At 56.7% G+C, this 27,975-nt stretch overlaps 3 protein-coding genes and 1 pseudogene across 3 annotated transcripts; all 4 read left to right on the top strand.

Annotated features, from left to right (window-relative positions):
- The first annotated feature begins 2,045 nt into the window (after window positions 1-2,045).
- Window positions 2,046-2,351, top strand: LOC148057193 (feather keratin-like). Its single transcript, XM_087734056.1, has one exon. The coding sequence runs from the start codon at window positions 2,046-2,048 to the stop codon at window positions 2,349-2,351; it is 306 nt and encodes a 101-aa protein (XP_087590182.1).
- Window positions 2,352-5,803: 3,452 nt separating this feature from the next.
- On the top strand, window positions 5,804-6,109 carry LOC148057192 (feather keratin-like). The gene has a single exon (XM_087734041.1). The coding sequence runs from the start codon at window positions 5,804-5,806 to the stop codon at window positions 6,107-6,109; it is 306 nt and encodes a 101-aa protein (XP_087590167.1).
- Window positions 6,110-9,571: 3,462 nt separating this feature from the next.
- LOC148057191 (feather keratin pseudogene) lies at window positions 9,572-9,883 on the top strand (annotated as a pseudogene).
- A 6,354-nt stretch (window positions 9,884-16,237) lies between these two features.
- LOC148057190 (feather keratin-like) lies at window positions 16,238-16,543 on the top strand. Its single transcript, XM_087734019.1, has one exon. It carries the CDS (start codon window positions 16,238-16,240, stop codon window positions 16,541-16,543), a length of 306 nt encoding a protein of 101 aa, XP_087590145.1.
- Window positions 16,544-27,975: the final 11,432 nt, after the last annotated feature.

The raw sequence follows: 27,975 nt of genomic DNA, 5'->3' as shown, positions 1-27,975 counted from the left end.
ACGAGGGGTATGAGCTTCCTTCCAGTCTTCAGGAACTGCCCCAACACACCATGACCTTTCCAAGCTAAAGGAGAGTGGCCTCCCAAGGACAGCAGACAGCTCCCTCCGCCTTCGTGGCTACCACCAGTCAAGCCCCATGCTCTTGCGTACATCCAGTCACAAAGCACTCCTTCCTGCCGCCCTTCATCTTCCTCAGCAACAACCACTGCCCGCCTGACAAACAGCCTGCAACACACTCACCTCAGCTCACTTGGGGCAGGCCTTGCCATTCATCAACCCTTCGGCATGCAGCCACCACCACCAGGGCTCCCCTCTGCAGCCCCGTGCTGCCTGCTCACCTCCAGCTCCCCTCCGCAAGCTCCAAATCCTCATTCAGCCCATCAGACACTGTGCAGAGAAACAGCCTCACCCCTCAGCACTCACCCCAAAACAACACCCCAAAGGCCCTGGCTCACCACCTCCCCTGCCTGCCACCTCCACTCCCCCTCTGCCTCTCCACACACTCACGGGCTCTCCAGAAACTCACCTGCCCTCGCAGGGTGCCCCATATACAATCAGAGAGGCATGGAGCTTGGAAAAGACCCTTAAACACTACCGAGTCCAACCGTGACACAAACAGTACCAAGTCCAACGCTAAACCGTGTCCCTGAGCGACACATCTACACGTCTTTTAGATACCTCCCGGGATGGGGACTCAACCACTTCCCTGGGCAGCCTGTGCCAGTGACACTCGGTAACACTTCTCATCAAGAAATTGTTCCTAATACCCAATCCAAACCTCCCCTGGCACAGCTGGAGGCCATTTCCTCTTCTCCTATCCCTTCTTATTAGGGATGAGAGACCAACACCCACCTCGTTACATCCCCCTCTCAGGTGACTGTAGACAGCAATAAGGTCTCCCCTCAGCCTTCTTTTTCTGCAAACTAAACACCCCCAGGTCCCTCAACTGCTCCTCAGAAGTCGTCTTCTCTAGATCCTTCACCAGCTGCCTTGCTCTTCATTGGATGCATTACACCACAGCACAAGCATTGCTTCACACCGGAGCCCAGCCTGCAAATGTGCTGGCCACAGCTAAGGGGAGCTCCCCACATCACAGGGCTTGCGAACTCTGAACCAGGGCTGCCAGCACAACGGCCTGCTCTCACAAGCGGCCCTCCTCTGCCTGCCTGCACTGCCACCCCCGGGGACAGAACCAAGGGGGCACAAGCCCAAACACGCAGCCTCCTTTCTCCAATCTACACCCTTACAAGCAAGAGGGAAACCAACCCAACCACAGAGCACACCCAACGGGGAAAGGCCAGGCTTAAAAATGGGCTTAGCGACCTAGTGGTAAGGCAAGGATGGATGGAACATGATGAAAGGGGCAGCGACTCACTCCCAGCACACCTCCAAAGCCCAGACCAGCCTGCCAGGGCTGCGAAGAAATGGGGCCCCCTCTTCACAACGCACCCACAAACCACACCAGTGCCACGCGATGACCTCACCGACGACACCTGACATCTACTATGCTTTATTCCAGTCTCCTGACACGCACCATCAAAACCAAACCTTTGGCCTCTAATACTTGCACTTAAAAGCTGCCGCCACGGTGAGATGCACACGGCCTCAAGAGGAGGACATGAAATAGGACAATTGCGGGAAGGAAAACACACCCCACCTCATTACTTACATGGCTGGGGCATGCAACAGCTGCTTGATGCAAAATGCTGTCATGCGCAAAGGCTGTCCCGCCCCTCGCACACCAGCATAAAAGCCGGCCCAGGACCTCTCTCCCTCACACTCTTCTCCTCACGCCTTCTCCTCCGCGCTCAACAAGGTGAGCCTCAACCCCCTTCTCCTCCTTCTCCTGACCCACCTGGCCCCTCTCTTCCACCACGCTCTGACCCCAGCCTCAGCACCGCTGACGCCTCCCCACCCCCACGCTCCCCACAGCCCCACACCAGGCCTCCCCGCTCCCTCGCCCTCCTGCAACACCGCCCCTCGCACCCCCACGCCCCTCCGCCTTCTCAACACCCTCTCTTCCAGGGCCCCTCCACACCACACCCATGGCCTGCTACGACAGCTGCCGCCCCTGCGGACCCACCCCGCTGGCTAACAGCTGCAACGAGCCCTGTGTCAGGCAGTGCGAGGACTCCCGCGTCGTCATCCAGCCTTCCACCGTCGTGGTCACCCTGCCAGGACCCATCCTCAGCTCCTTCCCCCAGAACACCGCCGTCGGATCCTCCGCATCGGCTGCCGTGGGCAACGTCCTCAGCTCCCAGGGAGTGCCCGTCTCCGGGGGCTTTGGCCTCGGCTCTGGCTTCGGAGGCCTGGGCTGCTTCAGTGGCGCAAGAGGCTGCTACCCCTGCTAAGGGCCCTCACCACCACCCCTGACAACAACCACCCACACCCTGGAAGCCACAGCATGGATTGAGGACGCACCTCCAGCTGTTGATGGCACGTGGACCTGCCGTCCATGGCTCCTCCTCTCAAAGCACCAAGCAAGGAAGCAGGGAAGGGGCCAGCCTGGGCTGCCTGCAAACATGGCCCATGTACCTCTGCCTCTTCTCCCTCTTCCTTCCTTGCAGCGCCCCTTCTGCTATGCCCACTACTTTCTGCTGCAATCGCTCTCTGACAAGCCAAAGACCAGTGGGGACCTCCAGTGGGCTACTCCCACCATAGAAAAGGAAGATCTCGGTGCTCTGGCAAAATCTACTGCAAGCAAAGGACCTTGGCTGATGGTCGCCCTGGTTGCACCTCAGATCAGCTCTCTTCTACTTGGTGCTCCTGCCTTTGCACTCCTTTTTTCTCCCAATAAACTTCTCCTGCATCTCAGCCTGACATGCCTCCTCTTCCTTTCTTCTCCTAAGGCTCTTCCAGCTTCACCTGGCACAAAGCCACGGCTCAACAGGCCAGCAGGGTGGGTGCAAAAGGGCCACAAATCCTCTCCTAGGAAATACGTCACCTCAACCAACAGCAACACAGACTGGCACCTGGGGGCTTCCAGAACGTGACACAAGCCCACCACTTGCTCAGTCAAACGACACGACACGACAGCGCTCACCTGCGCACGCCGCTGACAAAGTCTCCCTGTGCCATCACACACTTCACTGACTCTGTTCCCCACCATGACTCCCTGCCAACCACTGCAAGCAGAATCACAGAAGTGTTTAGATCAACAGAAACTCTGGAAAGCAGATGTGTCAACCACCCTCCTCAAGCAGGGAAAGCCAGAGCAGGCTGTCCGGGACTATGGCCAGTTGTGGTTTCAGTATCTCCCAGGATGGAGACTCCACCACCTCTTCCACTCTTTGACCAACCGCACACTGAAAAACCCTGGCCTTCCGTGCCCATGCAATTCCATCGCTTTTCACTTGTGCCCATGGCCGCTTGGCCTGCCACCGATCACAGCCCTCTGGGCCCAGCCCTTCAGCCACTTTGCAGTCCACCTCACTGGCCACTTATGCAACCCATACTTTCTCGGCTTCTCTAGGGGCGTGGAATGGGAGCCGTGACAAAGGCTTCATTCAAGTAGAGCTCAACAACAGACACTGCTCTCCCCTCCTCCAACACCAAGTCACTTCGACCCGGAAGACACGGAGGCTGGTCAAGCACGATTTCCCCTTCGTAAATCCACACCGACCACTCCCCAGCACCTTCTTGGCCTTCCTAGTCCTGGCAGGGCTTCCCAGGAGGATTTCCTCCATCGTCTTCCCCGGAAACAAGGTCAGCCTCACCAGCCTCTACTTTCCCAGATCCTCCCTCTTGATCTTCTTCAAGATATGAGGGGTATAGCTTTCTTCCAGCCTTCAGGAACTGCCCCAACACACCATGACCTTTCCAAGCTAAAGGAGAGTGGCCTCCCAAGGACAGCAGACAGCTCCCTCCGCCTTCATGGCTACCACCAGTCAAGCCCCATGCTCTTGCGTACATCCAGTCGCAAAGCACTCCTTCCTGCCGCCCTTCATCTTCCTCAGCAACAACCACTGCCCGCCTGACAAACAGCCTGCAACACACTCACCTCAGCTCACTTGGGGCAGGCCTTGCCATTCATCAACCCTTCGGCATGCAGCCACCACCACCAGGGCCTCCCCTCTGCAGCCACGTGCTGCATGCTAACCTCCAACTCCCCTCCGCAAGCTCCAAATCCTCATTCAGCCCATCAGACACTGTGCAGAGAAACGGCCTCACCCCTCGGCACTCACCCCAAAACAACACCCCAAAGGCCCTGGCTCACCACCTCCCCTGCCTGCCACCTCCACTCCCCCTCTGCCTCTCCACACACTCACGGGCTCTCCAGAAACTCACCTGCCCTCGCAGGGTGCCCCATATACAATCAGAGAGGCATGGAGCTTGGAAAAGACCCTTAAACACTACCGAGTCCAACCGTGACACAAACAGTACCAAGTCCAACGCTAAACCGTGTCCCTGAGCGACACATCTACACGTCTTTTAGATACCTCCCGGGATGGGGACTCAACCACTTCCCTGGGCAGCCTGTGCCAGTGACACTCGGTAACACTTCTCATGAAGAAATTGTTCCTAATACCCAATCCAAACCTCCCCTGGCACAGCTGGAGGCCATTTCCTCTTCTCCTATCATTTGTTACAAGGGATGAGAGACCAACACCCACCTCGTTACATCCCCCTCTCAGGTGACTGTAGACAGCAATAAGGTCTCCCCTCAGCCTTCTTTTTCTGCAAACTAAACACCCCCAGGTCCCTCAACTGCTCCTCAGAAGTCTTCTTCTCTAGATCCTTCACCAGCTGCCTTGCTCTTCATTGGATGCATTACACCACAGCACAAGCATTGCTTCACACCGGAGCCCAGCCTGCAAACGTGCTGGCCACAGCTAAGGGGAGCTCCCCACATCACAGGGCTTGCGAACTCTGAACCAGGGCTGCCAGCACAACGGCCTGCTCTCACAAGAGGCCCTCCTCTGCCTGCCTGCACTGCCACCCCCGGGGACAGAACCAAGGGGGCACAAGCCCAAACACGCAGCCTCCTTTCTCCAATCTACACCCTTACAAGCAAGAGGGAAACCAACCCAACCACAGAGCACACCCAGCGGGGAAAGGCCAGGCTTAAAAATGGGCTTAGCGACCTAGTGGTAAGGCAAGGATGGATGGAACATGACGAAAGGGGCAGCGACTCACTCCCAGCACACCTCCAAAGCCCAGACCAGCCTGCCAGGGCTGCGAAGAAATGGGGCCCCCTCTTCACAACGCACCCACAAACCACACCAGTGCCACGCGATGACCTCACCGACGACACCTGACATCTACTATGCTTTATTCCAGTCTCCTGACACGCACCATCAAAACCAAACCTTTGGCCTCTAATACTCGCACTTCAAACTTGCCGCCACGGTGAGATGGACACGGCCTCAAGAGGACATGAAATTGGACAATTGCGGGAAGGAAAACACACCCCACCTCATTACTTACATGGCTGGGGCATGCAACAGCTGCTTGATGCAAAATGCTGTCATGCGCAAAGGCTGTCCCGCCCCTCGCACACCAGCATAAAAGCCAGCCCAGGACCTCTCTCCCTCACGCTCTTCTCCTCACGCCTTCTCCTCCGCGCTCAACAAGGTGAGCCTCAACCCCCTTCCCCTCCTTCTCCTGACCCACCTGGCCCCTCTCTTCCACCACGCTCTGACCCCAGCCTCAGCACCGCTGACGCCTCCCCACCCCCACGCTCCCCACAGCCCCACACCAGGCCTCCCCGCTCCCTCGCCCTCCTGCAACACCGCCCCTCGCACCCCCACGCCCCTCCGCCTTCTCAACACCCTCTCTTCCAGGGCCCCTCCACACCACACCCATGGCCTGCTACGACAGCTGCCGCCCCTGCGGACCCACCCCGCTGGCTAACAGCTGCAACGAGCCCTGTGTCAGGCAGTGCGAGGACTCCCGCGTCGTCATCCAGCCTTCCACCGTCGTGGTCACCCTGCCAGGACCCATCCTCAGCTCCTTCCCCCAGAACACCGCCGTCGGATCCTCCGCATCGGCTGCCGTGGGCAACGTCCTCAGCTCCCAGGGAGTGCCCGTCTCCGGGGGCTTTGGCCTCGGCTCTGGCTTCGGAGGCCTGGGCTGCTTCAGTGGCGCAAGAGGCTGCTACCCCTGCTAAGGGCCCTCACCACCACCCCTGACAACAACCACCCACACCCTGGAAGCCATGGCATGGATTGAGGACGCACCTCCCGGCTGTTGCAGGCACATGGACCTGCCGTCCACAGCTCCTCCTCTCAAAGCAGCAAGCAAGGAAGCAGGGAAGGGGCCAGCCTGGGCTGCCTGCAAACATGGCCCATGTACCTCCGCCCCTTCTCCCTCTTCCTTCCTTGCAGCACCCCTTCTGCTATGCCCACTACTCTCTGCTGCAATCACTCTCTGACAAGCCAAAGACCAGTGGGGACCTCCAGTGGGCTACTCCCACCATAGAAAAGGAAGATCTCGGTGCTCTGGCAAAATCTACTGCAAGCTAAGGACCTCGGCTGATGGTCGCCCCAACTTGCACATCAGACCACTTCCCTTCCTCTTGGTGCTTCTGACTTTTCTCTCATTTCCTCTCAATAAAGTTCTTCTGCAGCCCACCCTGAAGATGCCTCCTCTTCCTTTCTGCTCCCAACGCTCTTCCAGCTTCACCTGGCACAAAGCCACGGCTCAACAGGCCAGCAGGGTGGGTGCAAAAGGGCCACAAATCCTCTCCTAGGAAATACGTCACCTCAACCAACAGCAACACAGACTGGCACCTGGGGGCTTCCAGAACGTGACACAAGCCCACCACTTGCTCAGTCAAACGCTTCGACACGACAGCGCTCACCTGCGCACGCCGCTGACAAAGTCTCCCTGTGCCATCACACACTTCACTGACTCTGTTCCCCACCATGACTCCCTGCCAACCACTGCAAGCAGAATCACAGAAGTGTTTAGATCAACAGAAACTCTGGAAAGCAGATGTGTCAACCACCCTCCTCAAGCAGGGAAAGCCAGAGCAGGCTGTCCGGGACTATGGCCAGTTGTGGTTTCAGTATCTCCCAGGATGGAGACTCCACCACCTCTTCCACTCTTTGACCAACCGCACACTGAAAAACCCTGGCCTTCCGTGCCCATGCAATTCCATCGCTTTTCACTTGTGCCCATGGCCGCTTGGCCTGCCACTGATCACAACCCTCTGGGCCCAGCCCTTCAGCCACTTTGCAGTCCGCCTCACTGGCCACTTATGCAACCCATACTTTCTCGGCTTCTCTAGGGGCGTGGAATGGGAGCCGTGACAAAGGCTTCATTCAAGTAGAGCTCAACAACAGACACTGCTCTCCCCTCCTCCAACACCAAGTCACTTCGACCCGGAAGACACGGAGGTTGGTCAAGCACAATTTCCCCTTCGTAAATGCACACCGACCACTCCCCAGCACCTTCTTGGCCTTCCTAGTCCTGGCAGGGCTTCCCAGGAGGATTTCCTCCATCGTCTTCCCCGGAAACAAGGTCAGCCTCACCAGCCTCTACTTTCCCAGATCCTCCCTCTTGATCTTCTTCAAGATATGAGGGGTATGAGCTTCCTTCCAGTCTTCAGGAACTGCCCCAACACACCATGACCTTTCCAAGCTAAATGAGAGTGGCCTCCCAAGGACAGCAGACAGCTCCCTCCGCCTTCGTGGCTACCACCAGTCAAGCCCCATGCTCTTGCGTACATCCAGTCGCAAAGCACTCCTTCCTGCCGCCCTTCATCTTCCTCAGCAACAACCACTGCCCGCCTGACAAACAGCCTGCAACACACTCACCTCAGCTCACTTGGGGCAGGCCTTGCCATTCATCAACCCTTTGGCATGCAGCCACCACCACCAGGGCCTCCCCTCTGCAGCCAGGTGCTGCATGCTCACCTCCAGCTCCCCTCCGCAAGCTCCAAATCCTCATTCAGCCCGTCAGACACTGTGCAGAGAAACGGCCTCACCCCTCGGCACTCACCCCAAAACAACACCCCAAAGGCCCTGGCTCACCACCTCCCCTGCCTGCCACCTCCACTCCCCCTCTGCCTCTCCACACACTCACGGGCTCTCCAGAAACTCACCTGCCCTCGCAGGGTGCCCCATATACAATCAGAGAGGCATGGAGCTTGGAAAAGACCCTTAAACACTACCGAGTCCAACCGTGACACAAACAGTACCAAGTCCAACGCTAAACCGTGTCCCTGAGCGACACATCTACACGTCTTTTAGATACCTCCCGGGATGGGGACTCAACCACTTCCCTGGGTAGCCTATGCCAGTGACACTTGGTAACACTTCTCATCAAGAAATTGTTCCTAATACCCAATCCAAACCTCCCCTGGCACAGCTGGAGGCCATTTCCTCTTCTCCTATCCCTTCTTATTAGGAATGAGAGACCAACACCCACCTCGTTACATCCCCCTCTCAGGTGACTGTAGACAGCAATAAGGTCTCCCCTCAGCCTTCTTTTTCTGCAAACTAAACACCCCCAGGTCCCTCAACTGCTCCTCAGAAGTCATCTTCTCTAGATCCTTCACCAGCTGCCTTGCTCTTCATTGGATGCATTACACCACAGCACAAGCATTGCTTCACACCGGAGCCCAGCCTGCAAACGTGCTGGCCACAGCTAAGGGGAGCTCCCCACATCACAGGGCTTGCGAACTCTGAACCAGGGCTGCCAGCACAACGGCCTGCTCTCACAAGCAGCCCTCCTCTGCCTGCCTGCACTGCCACCCCCGGGGACAGAACCAAGGGGGCACAAGCCCAAACACGCAGCCTCCTTTCTCCAATCTACACCCTTACAAGCAAGAGGGAAACCAACCCAACCACAGAGCACACCCAACGGGGAAAGGCCAGGCTTAAAAATGGGCTTAGCGACCTAGTGGTAAGGCAAGGATGGATGGAACATGATGAAAGGGGCAGCGACTCACTCCCAGCACACCTCCAAAGCCCAGACCAGCCTGCCAGGGCTGCGAAGAAATGGGGCCCCCTCTTCACAACGCACCCACAAACCACACCACACCAGTGCCACGCGATGACCTCACCGACGACACCTGACATCTACTATGCTTTATTCCAGTCTCCTGACATGCACCATCAAAACCAAACCTTTGGTCTCTAATACTTGCACTTCAAACTTGCCGCCAGGGTGAGATGGACACGGCCTCAAGAGGAGGACATGAAATTGGACAATTGCGGGAAGGAAAACACACCCCACCTCATTACTTACATGGCTGGGGCATGCAACAGCTGCTTGATGCAAAATGCTGTCATGCGCAAAGGCTGTCCCGCCCCTCGCACACCAGCATAAAAGCCAGCCCAGGACCTCTCTCCCTCACACTCTTCTCCTCACGCCTTCTCCTCCGCGCTCAACAAGGTGAGCCTCAACCCCCTTCCCCTCCTTCTCCTGACCCACCTGGCCCCTCTCTTCCACCACGCTCTGACCCCAGCCTCAGCACCGCTGACGCCTCCCCACCCCCACGCTCCCCACAGCCCCACACCAGGCCTCCCCGCTCCCTCGCCCTCCTGCAACACCGCCCCTCGCACCCCCACGCCCCTCCGCCTTCTCAACACCCTCTCTTCCAGGGCCCCTCCACACCACACCCATGGCCTGCTACGACAGCTGCCGCCCCTGCGGACCCACCCCGCTGGCTAACAGCTGCAACGAGCCCTGTGTCAGGCAGTGCGAGGACTCCCGCGTCGTCATCCAGCCTTCCACCGTCGTGGTCACCCTGCCAGGACCCATCCTCAGCTCCTTCCCCCAGAGCACCGCCGTCGGATCCTCCGCATCGGCTGCCGTGGGCAACGTCCTCAGCTCCCAGGGAGTGCCCGTCTCCGGGGGCTTTGGCTACGGTTACGGCTCTGGCTTTGGAGGCCAGGGCTGCTTCAGCGGCAGAAGAGGCTGCTATCCCTGCTAAGGGCCCTCACCACCACCCCTGACAACAACCACCCACACCCTGGAAGCCACAGCATGGATTGAGGATGCACCTCCAGGCCATTGCTGGCACGTGGGCTCACCAACTATGGCTCCTCTTCTCAAGGCATAAAGCAAGTACCTTCTCACAAGCCAAAGACCACGGGGGACCTCCAGTGTGCTGCTCCCACCACAGGGCAGCAAGACCTCGGTGCACTTGCAAAATCTAGTGCATGCAAGGGACTTTGGCTTATGCTCGCCCTCACACCGGCTCCCTTCCACTTGCTGCTCCTGCCTTTTCACTCTTTTCTCCTCTCAATAAAATTCTCCTGCATCCCAGCCTGAGACGCCTCCTCGTGCACTCTTCTCCCAAGGCTCTTCCAACTTCACCTGGCAGAAAGCCGTGCTTCTTCTTGCCATCAGGGTGGGTGGAGAAGGGTAAGAAGACATCTCTAGGAGGAGGTCACCACCACTACCACGAGCCACACAGACTGGCTCTTGGGGGGCTGCCAGAATGTGACACAAGCCCATCACTGCATCAAACAAAGGCTTTGACATGACAACATTCCCCTTCCCACACCTCTGACCAAGTCTCCCCGTGCCAGCGCACACTCGACTAACTCTTCCCCAGCATGACTCCCCAGTACTGCCAGGAAAGAGAATCACAGAAGCATTTAGTTGGGCAGGAACATCTGGAGAGCAGGTGCTTCAACCCACCCTATTCAAGCAGGGCCAGCTAGAACTGGTTGTCCGGGACCATGGCCAGTCGGGTTTTCAGTACCTCCCAGGACGGAGACTCCACCACCTCTTCTGCCCTTTGACCATCCTCACACTGAAAAAGCCTGGCCTTCCTTGCCCATGGAGTTCCATCTCTCGTCACTTGTGCCCATGGCCTCTTGTCCTGGTAGGAAGCACTACTCAGAAGAACCAGGCTCCCTCCACTTCATTCCCTGCCATCAGGGATTTATACACATTTACCACAGCCCCCCTGCGCATTATCGTCTCCTGGCTAAACACTCCCAGCTCTCTCTCGATTTATGCCTCGAGAAGATAAGCCATGGCAGAACTTTGGATTCTTCGATCATGGGATGGTCTATTCATCCCCAGGTCTACTGACATCCAATGGGATTCACCTTCCTCAGAAATGGAAAAGCGTTTTTTTCCCCAGGAGCTAGCAGGGCTGATTGGTAGAGCTTTAAACTAGTTTGGAAGGGGGAAAGGGACAATAGCTGGCGAGTCAGCGATGAGCAATGGGATTGCACGGCAAAGGTCGAGGAGCTGTGTGCTAGTGAGATTCCGCAGGCTGCTCCACGAGGCAACGGGCACAATGGACCACACTTGAAGTGTTCTTCCACAAATGCACGCAGCCTGAGGAAGAAGCAAGACGAGGTAGTGGCCTTGGGCCAGTCCCAGAGATACGATGCCATAGGCATAAGCGAAACCTGGTGGGATGAGTCCTGGGACTGGTATGCCATGCTGGATGGCTACAGGCTCTTCAGGAGGGATAGGCAGGGCAGGCGAGGTGGCGGGGTGACACTGAATGTAGTGGAGGGGCTGGAATGCATGGAACTAGCAGCTGGCGATGGCACCGTTGAGAGCCTCTGGGTAAGGATTAAGGGACAGACAAATAAAGCGGATGTTGTTGTGCGAGTCTACGACAGGCCACCCAAGCAGGATGAGGACATGGATGAGTTATTCTTTAAGGAACTAAGGGATGCTTCCAAGTCGTCTGCCCTTGTCCTTCTGGGGGACTTCAACTTGCCAGATGTCAACTGGGAATACCACACAGCTGGTACAAGCAGGTCCAGAAGATTCCTAAACCATCTGGATGATACCTTCTTGGTACAAGTACGAAGAGAACCGACCAGGAAAGGTGTGAACCTGTGCGGGATTTGCTGCTCCAGCTAGATCCCTATAAGTCAATGGGGCCTGATGGGATTCATCCAAGGGTACTTAAAGAGCTGGCTGATGTCATAGCGAAACCTCTGTCAATGATTTCTCAAAGCTTTTGGGAATCTGGGAAGGTCCCAGTTGACTGGAAGTTGGCAAACGTTGACTCAATCTTCAAGAAGGGCAACAGGGATGACCCTGGGAACTACAGGCCTGTCAGTCTCACCTCTGTGCCTGGCAATGTCATGGAGAAGATTATTCCGGGTGTTACTGAGAAACACCTGAAAGACAACGCAGTCATTGGTCCCAGCCAGCACGGCTTCACGAGGGGAAAGTCCTGCTTGACAAACTTGATTTCCTTCTATGACAAGGTTACCCACCTAGCTGAGCAAGGGAAGCCAGTCGATGTAATCTTTTTGGACTTCACTAAAGCCTTCGATACCGTTTCTCCCAGTACCCTCCTGGACAAAATGTCCAGCATACAGCTGGATAAACACATAATGCAATGGCTGTGCAATTGGCTGCCAGGTCGGGCTCAAAGGGTTATAGGAAATGGGGTTACATCGGGCTGGTGACCAGTCACTAGTGGGGTTCCGCAGGGATCCATCCTGGGGCCAGTGCCCTTCAATATCCTCATAAATGACTTGGATGCAGGAGTGGAAGGATTACTATCTAAAGTTTGCCGATGACACAAAACTGGGAGGAGCCGTTGACACTCTCGAGGGCAGAGAGACCCTGCAGAGGGATCTGGACAAATGAGAGAGCTGGGCAATCACCAACCCTATGAAGTTTAACAAGGGCACGTGCCAGATTTTGCACCTGGGACAGGGCAACCCTGGATGTACATACAGACTGGGGAACGAGAGGCTGGAGAGCAGCCCCGCGGAGAGGGATCGCGGAGAGGGATCGTGGAGGGGGGTTCTGGTCGACAGCAAGTTGAACACAAGCCAACAGTGTGCCCTGGCAGCCAAGAGGGCCAACCATGTCCTGGGGTGCATCAAGCACTGTATTGCCAGACGGTTGAGGGAGGTGATTGTCCCGCTCTCCTCTGCACTGGTGCGGCCTCATCTCGAGTGCTGTGTGCAGTTTTGGGCGCCAGAGTACAAAAAGGATACGAAGCTCCTAGAGATTGTCCAGAGGAGGGCCACAAAGATGGTGAAGGGTTTAGAGGGGAAGCCGTACGAGGAGCGGCTGAAGTCACTTGGTCTGTTCAGGCTGGAGGAGAGGAGACTGAGGGGAGACCTCATCGCTGTCTACAGCTTCCTCAGGAGGGAAGGAGGAGGGGCAGGCGCTCATCTCTTCTCCCTGGTGACCAGCGATAGGACCCGAGGGAACGGCAGGAAGATCTGCCAGAGGAGGTTTGGGTTGGGCATTAGGAAAAGGTTCTTCACCCAAAGGGTAGGGGAGCACTGGAACAAGCTCCCCCGTGAGGTCGTCATGGCGCCAAGCCTGACAACATTCAAGAAGTATTTGGCAACACCCTCAGAGGTATGGTGTGATTTTTGGGGTTGCCCTGCGCAGGGACAGGAGCTGGACTCAATGATCCTTGGGGGTCCCTTCCAACTCAGGACATTCTATGATTCTATGAATAATGCAGACTGGCACCTGGGGGGGGATTCCAGAACGTGACACAAGCCCATCACTGGATCAGACAAAGGCTTCAACACGACAGTACTCCCGTGTGCACGCCTCTGACCAAGTCTCCCCGTGCCAGTGCACACTTGACAAACTCTTCCCCAGCATGACTCCCCGGTACTGCCAGGAAAGAGAATCACAGAAGCATTTAGTTAGGCAGGAACATCTGGAGAGCAGGTGCTTTGACCGCCCTACTCAAGCAGGGCCAGCCAGAGCAGGTTGTCCGGGACCACATCCAGTCGGGTTTTCAGTATCTCCCAGGATGGAGACTCCACCACCTCTTCCACTCTTTGAAAAAGCTTTGCCTTCCTTGCCCATGCAATTCCATCGCTTTTCACTTGTGCCCATGGCCGCTTGGCCTGCCACCGATCACAACCCTCTGGGCCCAGCCCTTCAGCCACTTTGCAGTCCACCTCACTGGCCACTTATGCAACCCATACTTTCTCGGCTTCTCTAGGGACGTGGAATGGGAGCAGCGACAAAGGCTTCATTCAAGTAGAGCTCAACAACAGCCACTGCTCTCCCCTCGTCCGACATCCAGTCACTTACACCCGGAAGACACGGAGGTTGGTCAAGCATGATTTCTCCTTCGTAAATCCACGCTGACCACTTCCCATCACCTTCTTCAGGGCTTTCAGTGAGGATTTCCTCCATCGTCTTCCCCGGAAACGAGGTCAGGCTCACCAGCCTCTACTTTCCCAGATCCTCCCTCTTGATCTTCTTCAAGATACGAGGGGTATGAGCTTCCTTCCAGTCTTCAGGAACTGCTCCATGCACTGCACCATGACCTTTGCAAGCTAATGGAGAGTGGCCTCCCAAGGACAGCAGACAGCTCCCTCTGCATTTGTGGATGCAATCTGTCAGGCCCCATGGAATTACGTACATCCAGTCGCAAAGCACTCCTTCCTGCCTCCCTTCATCTTCCTCAGCAACAACCACTGCCCGCCTGACAAACAGCCTGCAACACACTCACCTCAGCTCACTTGGGGCAGGCCTTGCCATTCATCAACCCTTCGGCATGCAGCCACCACCACCAGGGCCTCCCCTCTGCAGCCAGGTGCTGCCTGCTCACCTCCAGCTCCCCTCCGCAAGCTCCAAATCCTCATTCAGCCCATCAGACACTGTGCAGAGAAACAGCCTCACCCCTCGGCACTCACCCCAAAACAACACCCCAAAGGCCCTGGCTCACCACCTCCCCTGCCTGCCACCTCCACTCCCCCTCTGCCTCTCCACACACTCACGGGCTCTCCAGAAACTCACCTGCCCTCGCAGGGTGCCCCATATACAATCAGAGAGGCATGGAGCTTGGAAAAGACCCTTAAACACTACCGAGTCCAACCGTGACACAAACAGTACCAAGTCCAACGCTAAACCGTGTCCCTGAGCGACACATCTACACATCTTTTAGATACCTCCCGGGATGGGGACTCAACCACTTCCCTGGGCAGCCTGTGCCAGTGATTGGTAACACTTCTCATGAAGAAATTGTTCCTAATACCCAATCCAAACCTCCCCTGGCACAGCTGGAGGCCATTTCCTCTTCTCCTATCATTTGTTACAAGGGATGAGAGACCAACACCCACATCATTACATCCTCCTTTCAGGTAACTGCAGACAGCAATAAGGTCTCCCCTCAGCCTTCTTTTTCTGCAAACTAAACACCCCCAGGTCCCTCAACTGCTCCTCAGCAGTCTTCTTCTCTAGATCCTTCACCAGCTGCCTTGCTCTTCTTTGAACGCATCTCGCCACAGCACAGGCATTGTGTCACACCAGAGCCCAGGCTGCAAACGTGCCGGCCACAGCTAAGGGGAGAGCTATGGAGGGGCCAAGACAAGCCTTTGGGGAGCCTGGCAGGGCTCCCACATCACAGGGCTTATGAACTCTGAACCAGGGCTGCCAGCACAACGGCCTGCTCTCACAAGCGGTCCTCCTCTGCCTGCCTGCACTGCCACCCCCAGCAACGGCACCAAGGGGGCACAAGTCGAAACACGCAGCCTCCTTTCTCCCACCTCCAACCTTACCAGCAAGAGGGGCACCAAGACACCCACAGAGCACAGCCAACGGGAAAGGCCAGGCCTAAAGAAAGGCTTAGCAACCTGGCAGCAAAGCCAAGAACTGACCCAACACGATGAAAGGGGCAGCGCCTCACGCCCAGCACACCTCCAAAGCCCAGACCAGCTCATTAGGGCGACAAGGAAATGGGGCCCCCTCTTCACAACGCACCCACAAACCACACCACACCAGTGCCACGCGATGGCCTCACTGATGACACCCCACCTCTCCTACCCTTTGGTCGTGTCCTCTGCCCATCCTGACACGCACCATCAAAACCAAACCTTTGGCCTCTAATACTCGCACTTAAAAGCTGCCGCCAGGGTGACATGGACACGGCCTCAAGAGGAGGACATGAAATAGGACTATTGTGGGAAGGAAAACACACCCCACCTCATTACTTACATGGCTGGGGCATGCAACAGCTGCTTGCTGCAAAATGCTGTCATGCGCAAAGGCTGTCCCGCCCCTCGCACACCAGCATAAAAGCCAGCCCAGGACCTCTCTCCCTCACACTCTTCTCCTCACGCCTTCTCCTCCGCGCTCAACAAGGTGAGCCTCAACCCCCTTCCCCTCCTTCTCCTGACCCACCTGGCCCCTCTCTTCCACCACGCTCTGACCCCAGCCTCAGCACCGCTGACGCCTCCCCACCCCCACGCTCCCCACAGCCCCACACCAGGCCTCCCCGCTCCCTCGCCCTCCTGCAACACCGCCCCTCGCACCCCCACACCCCTCCGCCTTCTCAACACCCTCTCTTCCAGGGCCCCTCCACACCACACCCATGGCCTGCTACGACCTCTGCCGCCCCTGCGGACCCACCCCGCTGGCTAACAGCTGCAACGAGCCCTGTGTCAGGCAGTGCGAGGACTCCCGCGTCGTCATCCAGCCTCCCGCCGTCGTGGTCACCCTGCCAGGACCCATCCTCAGCTCCTTCCCCCAGAACACCGCCGTCGGATCCTCCGCATCGGCTGCCGTGGGCAACGTCCTCAGCTCCCAGGGAGTGCCCGTCTCCGGGGGCTTTGGCCTCGGCTCTGGCTTCGGAGGCCTGGGCTGCTTCAGTGGCACAAGAGGCTGCTACCCCTGCTAAGGGCCCTCACCACCACCCCTGACAACAACCACCCACACCCTGGAAGCCACAGCATGGATTGAGGACGCACCTCCAGCTGTTGATGGCACGTGGACCTGCCGTCCACAGCTCCTCCTCTCAAAGCACCAAGCAAGGAAGCAGGGAAGGGGCCAGCCTGGGCTCCCTGCAAACATGGCCCATGTACCTCTGCCTCTTCTCCCTCTTCCTTCCTTGCAGCGCCCCTTCTGCTATGCCCACTACTCTCTGCTGCAGTCGCTCTCTGACAAGCCAAAGACCAGTGGGGACCTCCAGTGGGCTACTCCCACCATAGAAAAGGAAGATCTCGGTGCTCTGTTAAAATCTACTGCAAGCAAAGGACCTTGGCTGATGGTCGCCCTTGTTGCACCTCAGACTGGCTCCCTTCCACTTGGCCCTCCTGCCTGTTCTCCTTTATCTTCTCAATAAAGTTCTTCTGCATGCCAGGGTGAGACACCTCCTCTTCCTTTCTTCTCCCAAGGCTCTTCCAGCCTCACCCGACACAAAGCCAGGGCTGAAGAGGCCAGCAGGCTCAGTGCCCTATGGTTCAGTGCCCTATGGTTCAGTGCTCAGCCTCTTTTAATCCTGACAAACAATCCCATCACTATACAAACACAAGGATCATCGGAGACAGCTGTGCATGAGTGCCCCAAGGTGCCAAGATGTCTCCTGGGAAGTATGTCACCAACAACAACCCAGATTGGCACATATTTGCCTTCCGGCATGAGGCAAGCCCTTCACTTGCCCATACAACGGCTTGGGTACAGTAATGCTCATCTGGCCATGCCTCTGATGCAATCCCCTCCTCTCAGCACACTCTTAACCAACTCTCTTCCGCAGCACCCCTCTCCAGCCCTAACAAGAAATAGTCTCTGCAGAGCAGAAGGGAAAGCTGGAATTGGCAAAATATAAAGAAAGGAAGGAGGAAGGGAATGAGGAGGAACAATGTGTGATTTCCTAACAGGGGTTCAGCATTGTCCTCTGTGTCCCCATTCCGTGACCTGAAGCACCCCAACACAAAGGGCTCAGCTGGGTTCCCCACAGGAACCATCACTGCCCAAGGCATCTTCCCTGTACTCTGCATGGGCAAAGGTAAAGAAGGGGCTGCAGAAAGCATCGCATCCCTCGTCCAACCACTCTCCCACTCCACAACTCTTCATCTGCACCACACATTTCTCTGCAGAAGAGTTTGCAACAAGCAGCAAGGGAATCCTTGAGAAAACACGACACGCTTTTCTGCTCGCTGTTTCACACGGAAATCACCATAGAGCCCAACCTGCAGCCCTCCAAGTCCACACCACCCTTTGCCAAGACCTTCCTCACTAAGGGCGATTCCATGCACCAGGAACGAGGGTGTGCAGGTGGCCACAACGATGCTCAGGCAAGAGATCAGGCACAAGGGCCCCAGCACAAACGAGCACTGCTCACCTGGGGAACAAACCACCAAACATCCACATGAGCTGCCTTTAGGCAGACCACACCCCAGCCAGCGACTCATCTGCCCCACTGAACATCTCCAAACAGGTTAGTTGCCCCTTCACACAACAGCCAGCCCCCTGCATGTCTGCCCTGCAGAGCCCGTATGCATCCATCGCAGCACTCCAGTCACATGAGTCACAACCAGTCTCGGGTAGCCCTATGATGCCATAGTTCTGTGACTTGACCCAGAGCTCCCGCTCCTCCTGCTTACTTCCCAGGCTCTGGCCTTTCCCCTGCAGGAGCTTCAGGTCAACCCTTTCCTGACCCCATCTTTGTCCTTCCAAAGAGTTCTCTCACCCCCAACACCTCAACCCATGCATTGATGACCCCAGCCTCTGCTTCCTCACTTAACTGCCAGCTACAGTCATCATCCCCAACAGAACCAGCTTACAGACCTCCTCACCTGGTTTTATAGTGCCATGGAATGGTTGAATCTGTAAGGGACCTCTGGAGATCATCTGGTCTGAACCCCCTGCTCAAGCAGAGCCACCTAGAGCCACCTGCCCAGGACCATGTCCAGTTGGGTTTTGAGTATCTCCAAGGACGGAGACTTCACAGCCTCCCTGAGCAACCTGTGCCAGTGTTCGGTCACCCTCACAGTAAAAAAGTGTTTCCTGATGTTCAGAGGGAACCTCCCGTGTTTCAGTTTGCACCCACGGCCTCTGGTCCTGGCACTGCGCACCACGCAGAAGATCCTGGCTCTGTCCTCTATGCACCCTCCCTTCGGGTGTTTATAGACGTTGATGAGATTCCCTGAGCCTTCTCTTCTCCAGGCTAAAGAGTCCCAGCTCTCCCAGCCTTTCCTCATAGGAGAGATGCTCCAGTCCCTTCATCGTTGTCGTGGCCCTTCATTGGACTCTCTCCAGTATGTCCATGTCTCTCTTGTACTGGGGAGCCCAGAACTCGACCCAGTACTCCAGCTGTGGCCTCACCAATGATGAATAGAGGGGAAGGGTCCCCTCCCTGAACCTGCTGGCAACACTTCTCCAGCAGGACACCGTTAGGCCCCTTTGCAGCAAGAGCATGTTGCTGCCTTGTGTTCAACTTGGTGTCCACCAGGACCCCTGGAGCCTTTTCTGCAGAGCTGCTTTCCAGCTGGGTGACCCCTAGCATGTCCTGGTGCCTGGGGTGGTTCTTCTCCAGATATAGGACTTTGCCATTCCCCAGAAATAGTGTGTCCAGCAGGACTAGGGAAGTGATCGTCCCCCTGTGCTGGGCACTGGTGAGGCCGCCCCTCGAATGCTGTGCTCAGCGCTGGGCCCCTCACCCCAAGGCGGCCATGGAGGGGCTGGAGCGTGGCCAGAGCAGGGCAGCGAGGCTGGGGCAGGGGCTGGAGCCCAAGGCTGGGGAGGAGCGGCTGGGGGAGCTGGGGGGGCTCAGCCTGGAGAAGAGGAGGCTGAGGGGAGCCCTCATCGCTCTCTGCAACTGCCTGAAAGGAGGCTGGAGCCGGGGGGGTCGGTCTCTTCTCCCCAGGAACAAGCGATGGGACGAGAGGGACCGGCCTCAAGCTGCACCAGGGCAGGTTTGGGTTGGGTATTAGGAAAAACTTCTTCCCCCAAAGGGCTGTCAGGCCCTGGCCCAGGCTGCCCGGGGCAGGGGCTGAGTCCCCACCCCTGGAGGTATCTAAAAGCCGGGTAGATGTGGTGCTGAGGGACATGGTTTTGTGGTGGACTTGGCAGTGCTGGGTTAACAGCTGGACTCAATGATCTTAAAGGTCTTTTCCAACCTAAATGACTTTATGATTCTATGATTGTTGAACTGCATGAGGTTCCTGTCAGCCCATTTCTCCAGCCTGGTGAGGTCCCTCTGGATCCCAGCACGACCCTCTGGCATATCAACCACTCCTCCCAGCTTGGTGTCATCTGCAAATTTTCTGAGGGCATGTTCTGCCCCACCATCCGGATCATTAATGAAGATGTTAAACAGGAGTACTGTGTTCAGCTCTGGGGCCCCCAGCACAAGACAGACATGGACCTGCTCAAGAGGAGGCCATGAAGACGATCAGGGCTGGAGCACCTCCCCTTTGAGGACAGGCTGAGACAGTTGGTGGTGTTCAGCCTGGAGAAGAGAAGGCTCCGGGGAGACCTTATAGGAGCCTTCCAGTACCTAAAGGGGGCCTACAGGAAAGATGGGGAGGGAGTCTTTATCAGGGAGTGTAGTGATAGGATAAGGATTAACAGTTTTAAACTGAAAAAGGCTAGATTTAGGTTACATATTAGGAAGAAATTCTTTACTGTGAGGGTGGTGAGGCACTGGAAGAGGTTGCCCGGAGAAGTTGTGGATGCCCCCTCCCTGGAAGTGTTCAAGGCCAGGCTGGATGAGGCTCTGAGAAACCTGATCTAGTTGATGATATCCCTGCCCATGGCAGGGGAGTTGGACTGGATGATCTTTAAGGTCCCTTCTGACCCAAACCATTCTATGATTCTATGATTTGATGCAGCATTGACCCCTTGATCTAATTACTGGCCTCAGACTAGGCCCCGGGTCCAGCCATTCAGATGGTTTTTAATCCACCTCACTGTCTGATGAGCCCATACTTCATCAGCTTCTCTGTGAGGATCTTATGATCTTATGAGACAATGTTGAAAACCTTCCTGCAGTCTAGGCAGACAATATCTACTGCTCTCCCCTCACCTACCAGGCCAGTCATTTCATCACAGGAGGTTATCAGATTGGTTAAGCGTGACTTCCCCTTAGTGAAGCCATGCTGACTACTCCTGATGACTTTCTTGTCCTTCATGTGCCTGGAAGTGGTTTCCAGGATGAGCTGCTCCACCATCTTCCCAGGGATACAGGTAAAGCTGGCTGGCCTGCAGTTCCCTGCGTCCTCCTGCCTGCCCTTCTTCGAGATAGGAGTGACATTTGCTTTCCTCCAGTCCTCGGACACCTTCCCCACTCCCTACAATCGTTCAGTTATTGAGAGTGGTCTCACAATGACACCAGCCAGCGACATCAGCATTCATGGGTGCTTCCCATCATGACCCACGGACTTATTTATGTCCACTTTGCTAAAGAATAGTCTAACCTCACCCCTTCCACCCAGGGTAAGGCTTCCCTGCTCCTAACTTCGCCCCTGGTCTCTGGGGCCTGGCGTGGAGGTGAAGGCGGTGTTCAGTACCTCCACCTTTTCCATGTCCTGTGGCACTCGGGTCCCTGCTGAGGTCAGCATTCTCCCTTGTCCCCCTACTTCTACACTTATAGAAGCCCTTCGTGTTGCCTTTGACATCCCTCAACATTCGTAAGCCTGTGGATAAAAGTTCTTTTACCTCACTGTGTCACACGTGTCCCATCTCTCCCCAGAGAGAAACGCTGCCGAAAACCAAACCAAACGCCTCACACGGAAGCAGTTAGGGGACTCCGAGGGGTAAGATGGAGGGAAAATGCCCTGATTAAATAACACCCCTCAAAAAAAGCTGCGATCGATAAATACATCAACAGACCCTGCAAGCAACTGCTGGGGATGGAAAAATAACCCTCCAAAGACACAAAAACGCCACGCGTCGTACCACTTTGAGTAAATATATAAAACCCCACGGGAATAAATGCCAACGAGGAAACCACCCTGCAAAGCCCTTCTGGGGGAAAAAGGCTGCTACAACAAGATGAAAAAACACCTGGTTAGAAAGCCTTGCCTAAACAAATTAAGATCAACGAATGACCCCATGAAAAACTGCGAAAAAATAGAGGGGAAAGAGAGAAAAGAATCAACTGAAAAAATGAGGGGGAAATGGCAAGGAAACACTAAACATAAACTGTGGGGGAAAAAGGGGGGGGGGGGGGGACGACACAGGGGACACACAAAGACAAAATGTTGCTAAAAAATTATGATAACAGCAATAACAAAACCCAAAACTCTCATAAGTAACACAGACGCCTCAGCACAGGCATCCCGTGCCCATCGCATGTCACCATTCCTCATCCACAGGGTCCTTGGACCAACCATGCAGGTTCCTGTCGTCTTCCCTCCTTGCTGAGGCGTCCCAAAGCCACTGCCCCCACCGCTTTTCATGTCCACATCACCTTCCATCCGTGCTGCAAGGTCCTTGGGACACCCATGCAGGGTCACCTGTCCTGTTTAATATCTTTATCGACGATCTGGACAAGGGGATCGAGGGCACCCTCAGTCAGTTTGTAGATGACACCCCGTTGGGCGGGAGTCTCAATCTGCTGGAGGGTAGGAAGGGTCTGCAGAGGGCCCTGGCCAGGCTGGGTCGATGGGCTGGGGCCAACTGTATGAGGCTCAACAAGGCTCAGTGCTGGGTCCTGCACGTGGGTCACAACAAACCCAGGCACTGCTGCAGGCGTGGGGAGGAGTGGCTGGAGAGCTGCCTGGTGGGAAAGGAGCTGGGGGTGTTGGTTGACAGCCGCTGAACATGAGCCAGCAGTGTGCCCAGGTGGCCAAGAGGGCCAGTGGCATCCTGGCTTGTATCAGGAATGGTGTGGCCAGCAGGAGCAGGGAGATGATGGTGCCCCTGCGCTGGGCACTGGTGAGGCCGCCCCTCGAGTGCTGTGCTCAGCTCTGGGCCCCTCACCCCAAGGCGGCCATGGAGGGGCTGGAGCGTGGCCAGAGCAGGGCAGCGAGGCTGGGGCAGGGGCTGGAGCCCAAGGCTGGGGAGGAGCGGCTGGGGGAGCTGGGGGGGCTCAGCCTGGAGAAGAGGAGGCTGAGGGGAGCCCTCATCGCTCTCTGCAACTGCCTGAAAGGAGGCTGGAGCCGGGGGGGTCGGTCTCTTCTCCCCAGGAACAAGCGATGGGATGAGAGGGAACGGCCTCAAGCTGCGCCAGGGCAGGGTTGGGTTGGGTATTAGGAAAAACTTCTTCCCCAAAGGGCTGTCAGGCCCTGGCCCAGGCTGCCCGGGGCAGGGGCTGAGTCCCCATCCCAGGAGGTATTTAAAAGACGAGTAGAAATTTTTGACACTGAGGGTGGTGAGACACTGGCCCAGGTGGCCCAGAGAGGTGGGAGATGCCCCATCCCTGGACACATTCAAGGCCAGGTTGGACGGGGCTGTGAGCAACCTGATCTGGTTGAAGATGTCCCTGCTCATGGCAGCGACTGGATGACCTTCAAAGGTCCCTTCCAACCCAAACCATTCAATGATTCTATGAATATCTGATGACTGTCCATGTTCAGTCTTTCTGCTTCATATTCAGAAACCCATATTTAGATATTTCTTTCATATTTTAATGGATGAAGGTTTACCTGTATGTGTCCAGGCTGTTTGTGCATGCATCAGTAGAACATCGCTCTCCATTCCATTGACCCCAGAGCTGCTCAACCATTCTGTTTCCAGCATGACATCCCCCCAGTGCACTCCAGGGGACCCAGTTTCCCAGCTTGGACATGGTCTGTGGACTGGGTGGCCTCTGCCGGCCTCAGCAGAAGGTGACTCCAAGCACTGGCCTTTCTCTGCCAGGGTGTTGCACGGAGCAGAATCAATCTCCTGCCGTGCAACACACAGCGAGGCCAGCACTGCTGGGTAGACACAGCGAAGTGTGCCGTAGGGCTTTGGACTTGCTCCAGTGCTGAAAAGCTGTTAGTGTGCAGGGTGCAGAACGACCTCGGCTGCAGGCTGGTCCGGTTCAACATCTTCATTAACGATCTGGATGATGGGGCAGAACGTACCCTCAGCAAGTTTGGTGATGACACCAAGCTGGGAGGAGTGGTTGGTACGCCAGAGGGTTGTGCTGGCATCCAGAGGGACCTCACCAGGCTGGAGAAATGGGAACCTCATGCAGTTCAGCAAGGGGAATTGCGAAGTTCTGTACCTGGAGAGGAACCACCCCAGGCACCAGGACATGCTGGGGGTCACCCAGCTGGAAAGCAGCTCTGCAGAAAAGGCTCCAGGGGTCCTGGTGGACACCAAATTGAACACAAGGCAGCAACGTGCCATTGCAGCAAAGAAAGCTAAGGGTGTCCTTGGCTGCGTTGGGAAGAGCATTGCCAGCACATCTCAGCATTGGTGAGGCCACAGCTGGAGTACTGGGTCGAGTTCTGGGCTCCCCAGTACAAGAGAGACATGGACATACTGGAGAGAGTCCAATGAAGGGCCACGACAACGATGAAGGGACTGGAGCATCTCTCCTATGAGGAAAGGCTGGGAGAGCTGGGACTCTTTAGCCTGGAGAAGAGAAGGCTCAGGGGATCTCACCAATGTCTATAAACACCCGAAGGGAGGGTGCACAGAGGACAGAGCCAGGATCTTCTGCGTGGTGCCCAGTGCCAGGACCAGAGGCCGTGGGTGCAAACTGAAACACGGGAGGTTCCCTCTGAACATCAGGAAACACTTTTTTACTGTGAGGGTGACCGAACACTGGCACAGGTTGCTCAGGGAGGCTGTGAAGTCTCCGTCCTTGGAGATACTCAAAACCCAACTGGACATGGTCCTGGGCAGGTGGCTCTAGGTGGCTCTGCTTGAGCAGGGGGTTCAGACCAGATGATCTCCAGAGGTCTCTTCCAATCTCAACCATTCTGTGATCCTTTGAGTTCTTAGCAAGTGGCTGCTGGGACCACAGCATGCCCCCAGTGTGGCTGTCTCCATCTCTGGCTGCTCCCTCTTGGTGCTGTTCAATTGTACATGTTTGAGTGTGGGAACAAGCACTACCAAGTCCATCACTAAACCATGGCCCCAAGCACCACATCTCCCCGGCTTTTAAATCCCTGCAGGGATGGGGACTCAGCCCCTGCCCTGGGCAGCCTGGGCCAGGGCCTGACAGCCCTTTGGGGGAAGAAGTTTTTCCTAATACCCAACCCAAACCTGCCCTGGCGCAGCTTGAGGCCGTTCCCTCTCGTCCCATCGCTTGTTCCTGGGGAGAAGAGACCGAGCCCCCCGGCTCCAGCCTCCTTTCAGGCAATTGCAGAGAGCGATGAGGGCTCCCCTCAGCCTCCTCTTCTCCAGGCTGAGCCCCCCCAGCTCCCCCAGCCGCTCCTCCCCAGCCTTGGGCTCCAGCCCCTGCCCCAGCCTCGCTGCCCTGCTCTGGCCACGCTCCAGCCCCTCCATGGCCGCCTTGGGGTGAGGGGCCCAGCGCTGAGCACAGCATTCGAGGGGCGGCCTCACCAGTGCCCAGCACAGGGGGACGATCCCTGCCCTGCTCCTGCTGGCCACACCATTCCTGATACAAGCCAGGATGCCATTGGCCCCCTTGGCCACCTGGGCACACTGCTGGCTCATGTTCAGCGGCTGTCAACCAACACCCCCAGGTCCTTTCCCGCTGGGCAGCTCCCAGCCGCTCCTCCCCACGCCTGCAGCGTTGTATGGGGTTGTTGTGACCCAAGTGCAGGACCCGGCACTGAGCCTTGTTGAATCCCATACAGTTGGCCCCGGCCCAACGATCCAGCCTGGCCAGATCCAGCCTGGCCAGATCCATGATATTCTCCATGGGACCTGCTGTGGGATGGATCTGCTGAGCCATGCCAGGCAGAGAAACCTGCAGGGGAAGCAAGGTGGGCTCAAGGAGACTCAGATTGTGGCCATCCTGCTCCTAACTTCAATGAGATGTTTGAGCTGGTCCCTAGAGCGATGCGTGGCACAGTCATGGAATTCTGTCCCTCCAAGCCATTTACCTTCTCCATCCTTTTTTCTAACAAAGCGTGGACATAGAGATCAAACTAAATCAAAGGTAGGTTGTGCACCACGCCACGGGTCAGCGATCCTGGAGCAGGGGTCAACCCTGGCTGGGGACAACCTGGCTAAACCCGCTGCCCTCCAGGCCCCACTGCCTCGTTAGGAAGAAGACCAATTTATACATGGGCTTGTGTGATCATCACGTACGTCATGGTGGTGTTATCCATCCCCAGGATAGAGCAGCTCCACCGCTGACATGACTCACAGACACCAGCTCGTCCCTGCTGTCCCCTCCAGAGCACGGTGGCACGGATCAGCCTACCCTGGGGCGAGTGACCGCTGGGGTTAATCAGGGACATGTCCCTTCACGTCACGAGGTCCTAGATCAATGCTGCAGCTAACGCAGCAGTTGCTGCTCGCACGCTGCAGTGAGTTAGAAGAGAAGACGTCCCTGCCCGCGCCGGGCTCTGGTCCGAGGTTTTGGGTGGGTGTCATGGAGCTGCTTCTGACCCTCAGCTCCAAAAGGTTGGGGACAAGGGCCCTGGACCGCTTTGTGGCCCAGGAATGGTAGGAATGACGTTGGATGGGGAGAAGTTGTGTTAGCCCCAAAATCCTTCTGGCCTTCAGGTTTGTTTTCCTTGCATGGACTGCCAAGCCCACGCTGGTCCTCCGAGGAACAGCAGTGGATGCCCTGCAAACTGCTGGTTACTGGGGGCGGAACCTGGAGTAACTGGGGCTGACCCAGTCACTGCTGAGCCTTGAGGTCACACGAGATGACCCCGCTGAAGCAGGGGATGGTGTCCTCCAGTAAAGCCATCACTTTGAGAGCAGAGCCCTGTCTCGGACGTACCACAAAACTGCTCCATGGCCCGTCCCATCACGCACACGTTCACGCTGAGCTCATCCAGGCGCCTGTTTCGGGGCTGATTTTAATCCAGTTCCTTCCCCAGATCCCTTCCGAGGTTGCGACGAAGAGCACGTGGCCCAAATCACCTTGGTTTCCAGCAGCCTCTGTGCAGGATCACATCTCTCCTTGGCCTAAGCGAAGATGACGGCGATGGTCTTTCTTGGATCAGGGTGCCTGGGGGGAAGGAGGTGGCTGCTCTTTTGTTCTGTATAAATCAGATGAAACTGAATAAAAATTAATAACAACAGCCCAAAACTAAATGTTTTCAAAAAAACAAAAGAGCAACGTCAATCCGAAGCAGCAGGAGAAAGAAGCCACCAGGAAAACACCAAAACGTTGAGAACCCACCATTTCCCAGGCTCTGTCCTGCGCCGTGCGCATCTCAAAGGAGCTTGGAGGAGAAAATACGATCTTCTTGGGTCTTTCTGCTCCAAAAAACCATGGGTTGAACGTCAATGAGATGTTACCGCCGTGGCAAAGAGCGTTAGATGAGCACCCAGGAGCCCCGGGCACCCCTGCGCTGGAGACGCCGACGCCGACACCATCCTGGTGAGACACCCAGGAGGACAGTCGGCCCAATTCCTTCAAATTCGCACGTCAGGAATTACGCTGGGGTGATCCAAGGTTTTGGGGGTGGTTTCATACCGTGACCGAACTTGTCCCCTCCTGACAAATTGAAGCCAACGAATTGCTTCTCCCAGTTCCTTTAGTAATGCAATCCCCAAATATTTGGGCGTGAGCTGCTCCAGGCTCTCCTGGTGTCCCCAACCCAGGTGTCACCCCGGCCAAGCGTCCCTCATCGGATGTCTGTCTGTCTGTCCCCCCAACCATTTTGGGCTTCATCCTTGGGGTGCTGAGGCCATGGGTGTGCTCCCCATTACGCACGAAGCGGGGACGGCGTGGAGAGGTGGTGGTGGGCACCGCGGTGAGGAAACATCTGATGGTGAAACCATCATGGGGAACCATGACGGGAGGTGAAACCAGGCTGGTAAGAGAAGAATTTAGACTGGAAGGGGACAAAATCCAGCGGGGACCCCCAAGCTGGGGAGACTGGGCAGCGCTGGTGTGGCCCCAGGGGGCTGATCCCCCCCCTTGGTCTGGGGTCCCCATCCCCGTCCGTCCTGGTGACACCAGGGAGGTCCTGGGGTACGTGCGTGTGGGTGGGGGTCAGGGGGGGTGTGGGGACACCGGTAATGGGGGCTGTGGGGGCACGGGGGGGCTGTGGGGTGCTGGGGGGCACAGGTCCCATAGAGTGCTGTGGGGTACGGGTGGGTGCTGTGGGGGGCAGAGGGGGGCACAAGTCCCATTGGGGGGCTGTGGGGTGTGGGTGGGTGCAGGGGGGTGCAGGGGGGCACGGGTCCCATGGGGTGCTGTGGGGTGCGGGGGGGGGCACGGGTCCCATTGGGGGGCTGTGGGGTGCGGGGGGTGCTGTGGGGTGCAACGGGGTGTGGGGGGGGGGCACGGGTCCCATG

This window comes from Nipponia nippon, unplaced genomic scaffold (assembly GCF_047370975.1).
Source record: "Nipponia nippon isolate SJK-2023a ecotype South Korea unplaced genomic scaffold, ASM4737097v1 scaffold_1, whole genome shotgun sequence".
In the NCBI taxonomy this organism is placed as follows: domain Eukaryota; kingdom Metazoa; phylum Chordata; class Aves; order Pelecaniformes; family Threskiornithidae; genus Nipponia; species Nipponia nippon.
This window is presented reverse-complemented; position numbering and strand designations above follow the sequence as displayed.

Bases quoted from the DNA above. Each gene is read 5' to 3' on its own strand.
- LOC148057192 (XM_087734041.1), top strand. From the start codon at position 5,804: ATGGCCTGCTACGACAGCTGCCGCCCCTGCGGACCCACCCCGCTGGCT.
- LOC148057193 (XM_087734056.1), top strand. From the start codon at position 2,046: ATGGCCTGCTACGACAGCTGCCGCCCCTGCGGACCCACCCCGCTGGCT.
- LOC148057190 (XM_087734019.1), top strand. From the start codon at position 16,238: ATGGCCTGCTACGACCTCTGCCGCCCCTGCGGACCCACCCCGCTGGCT.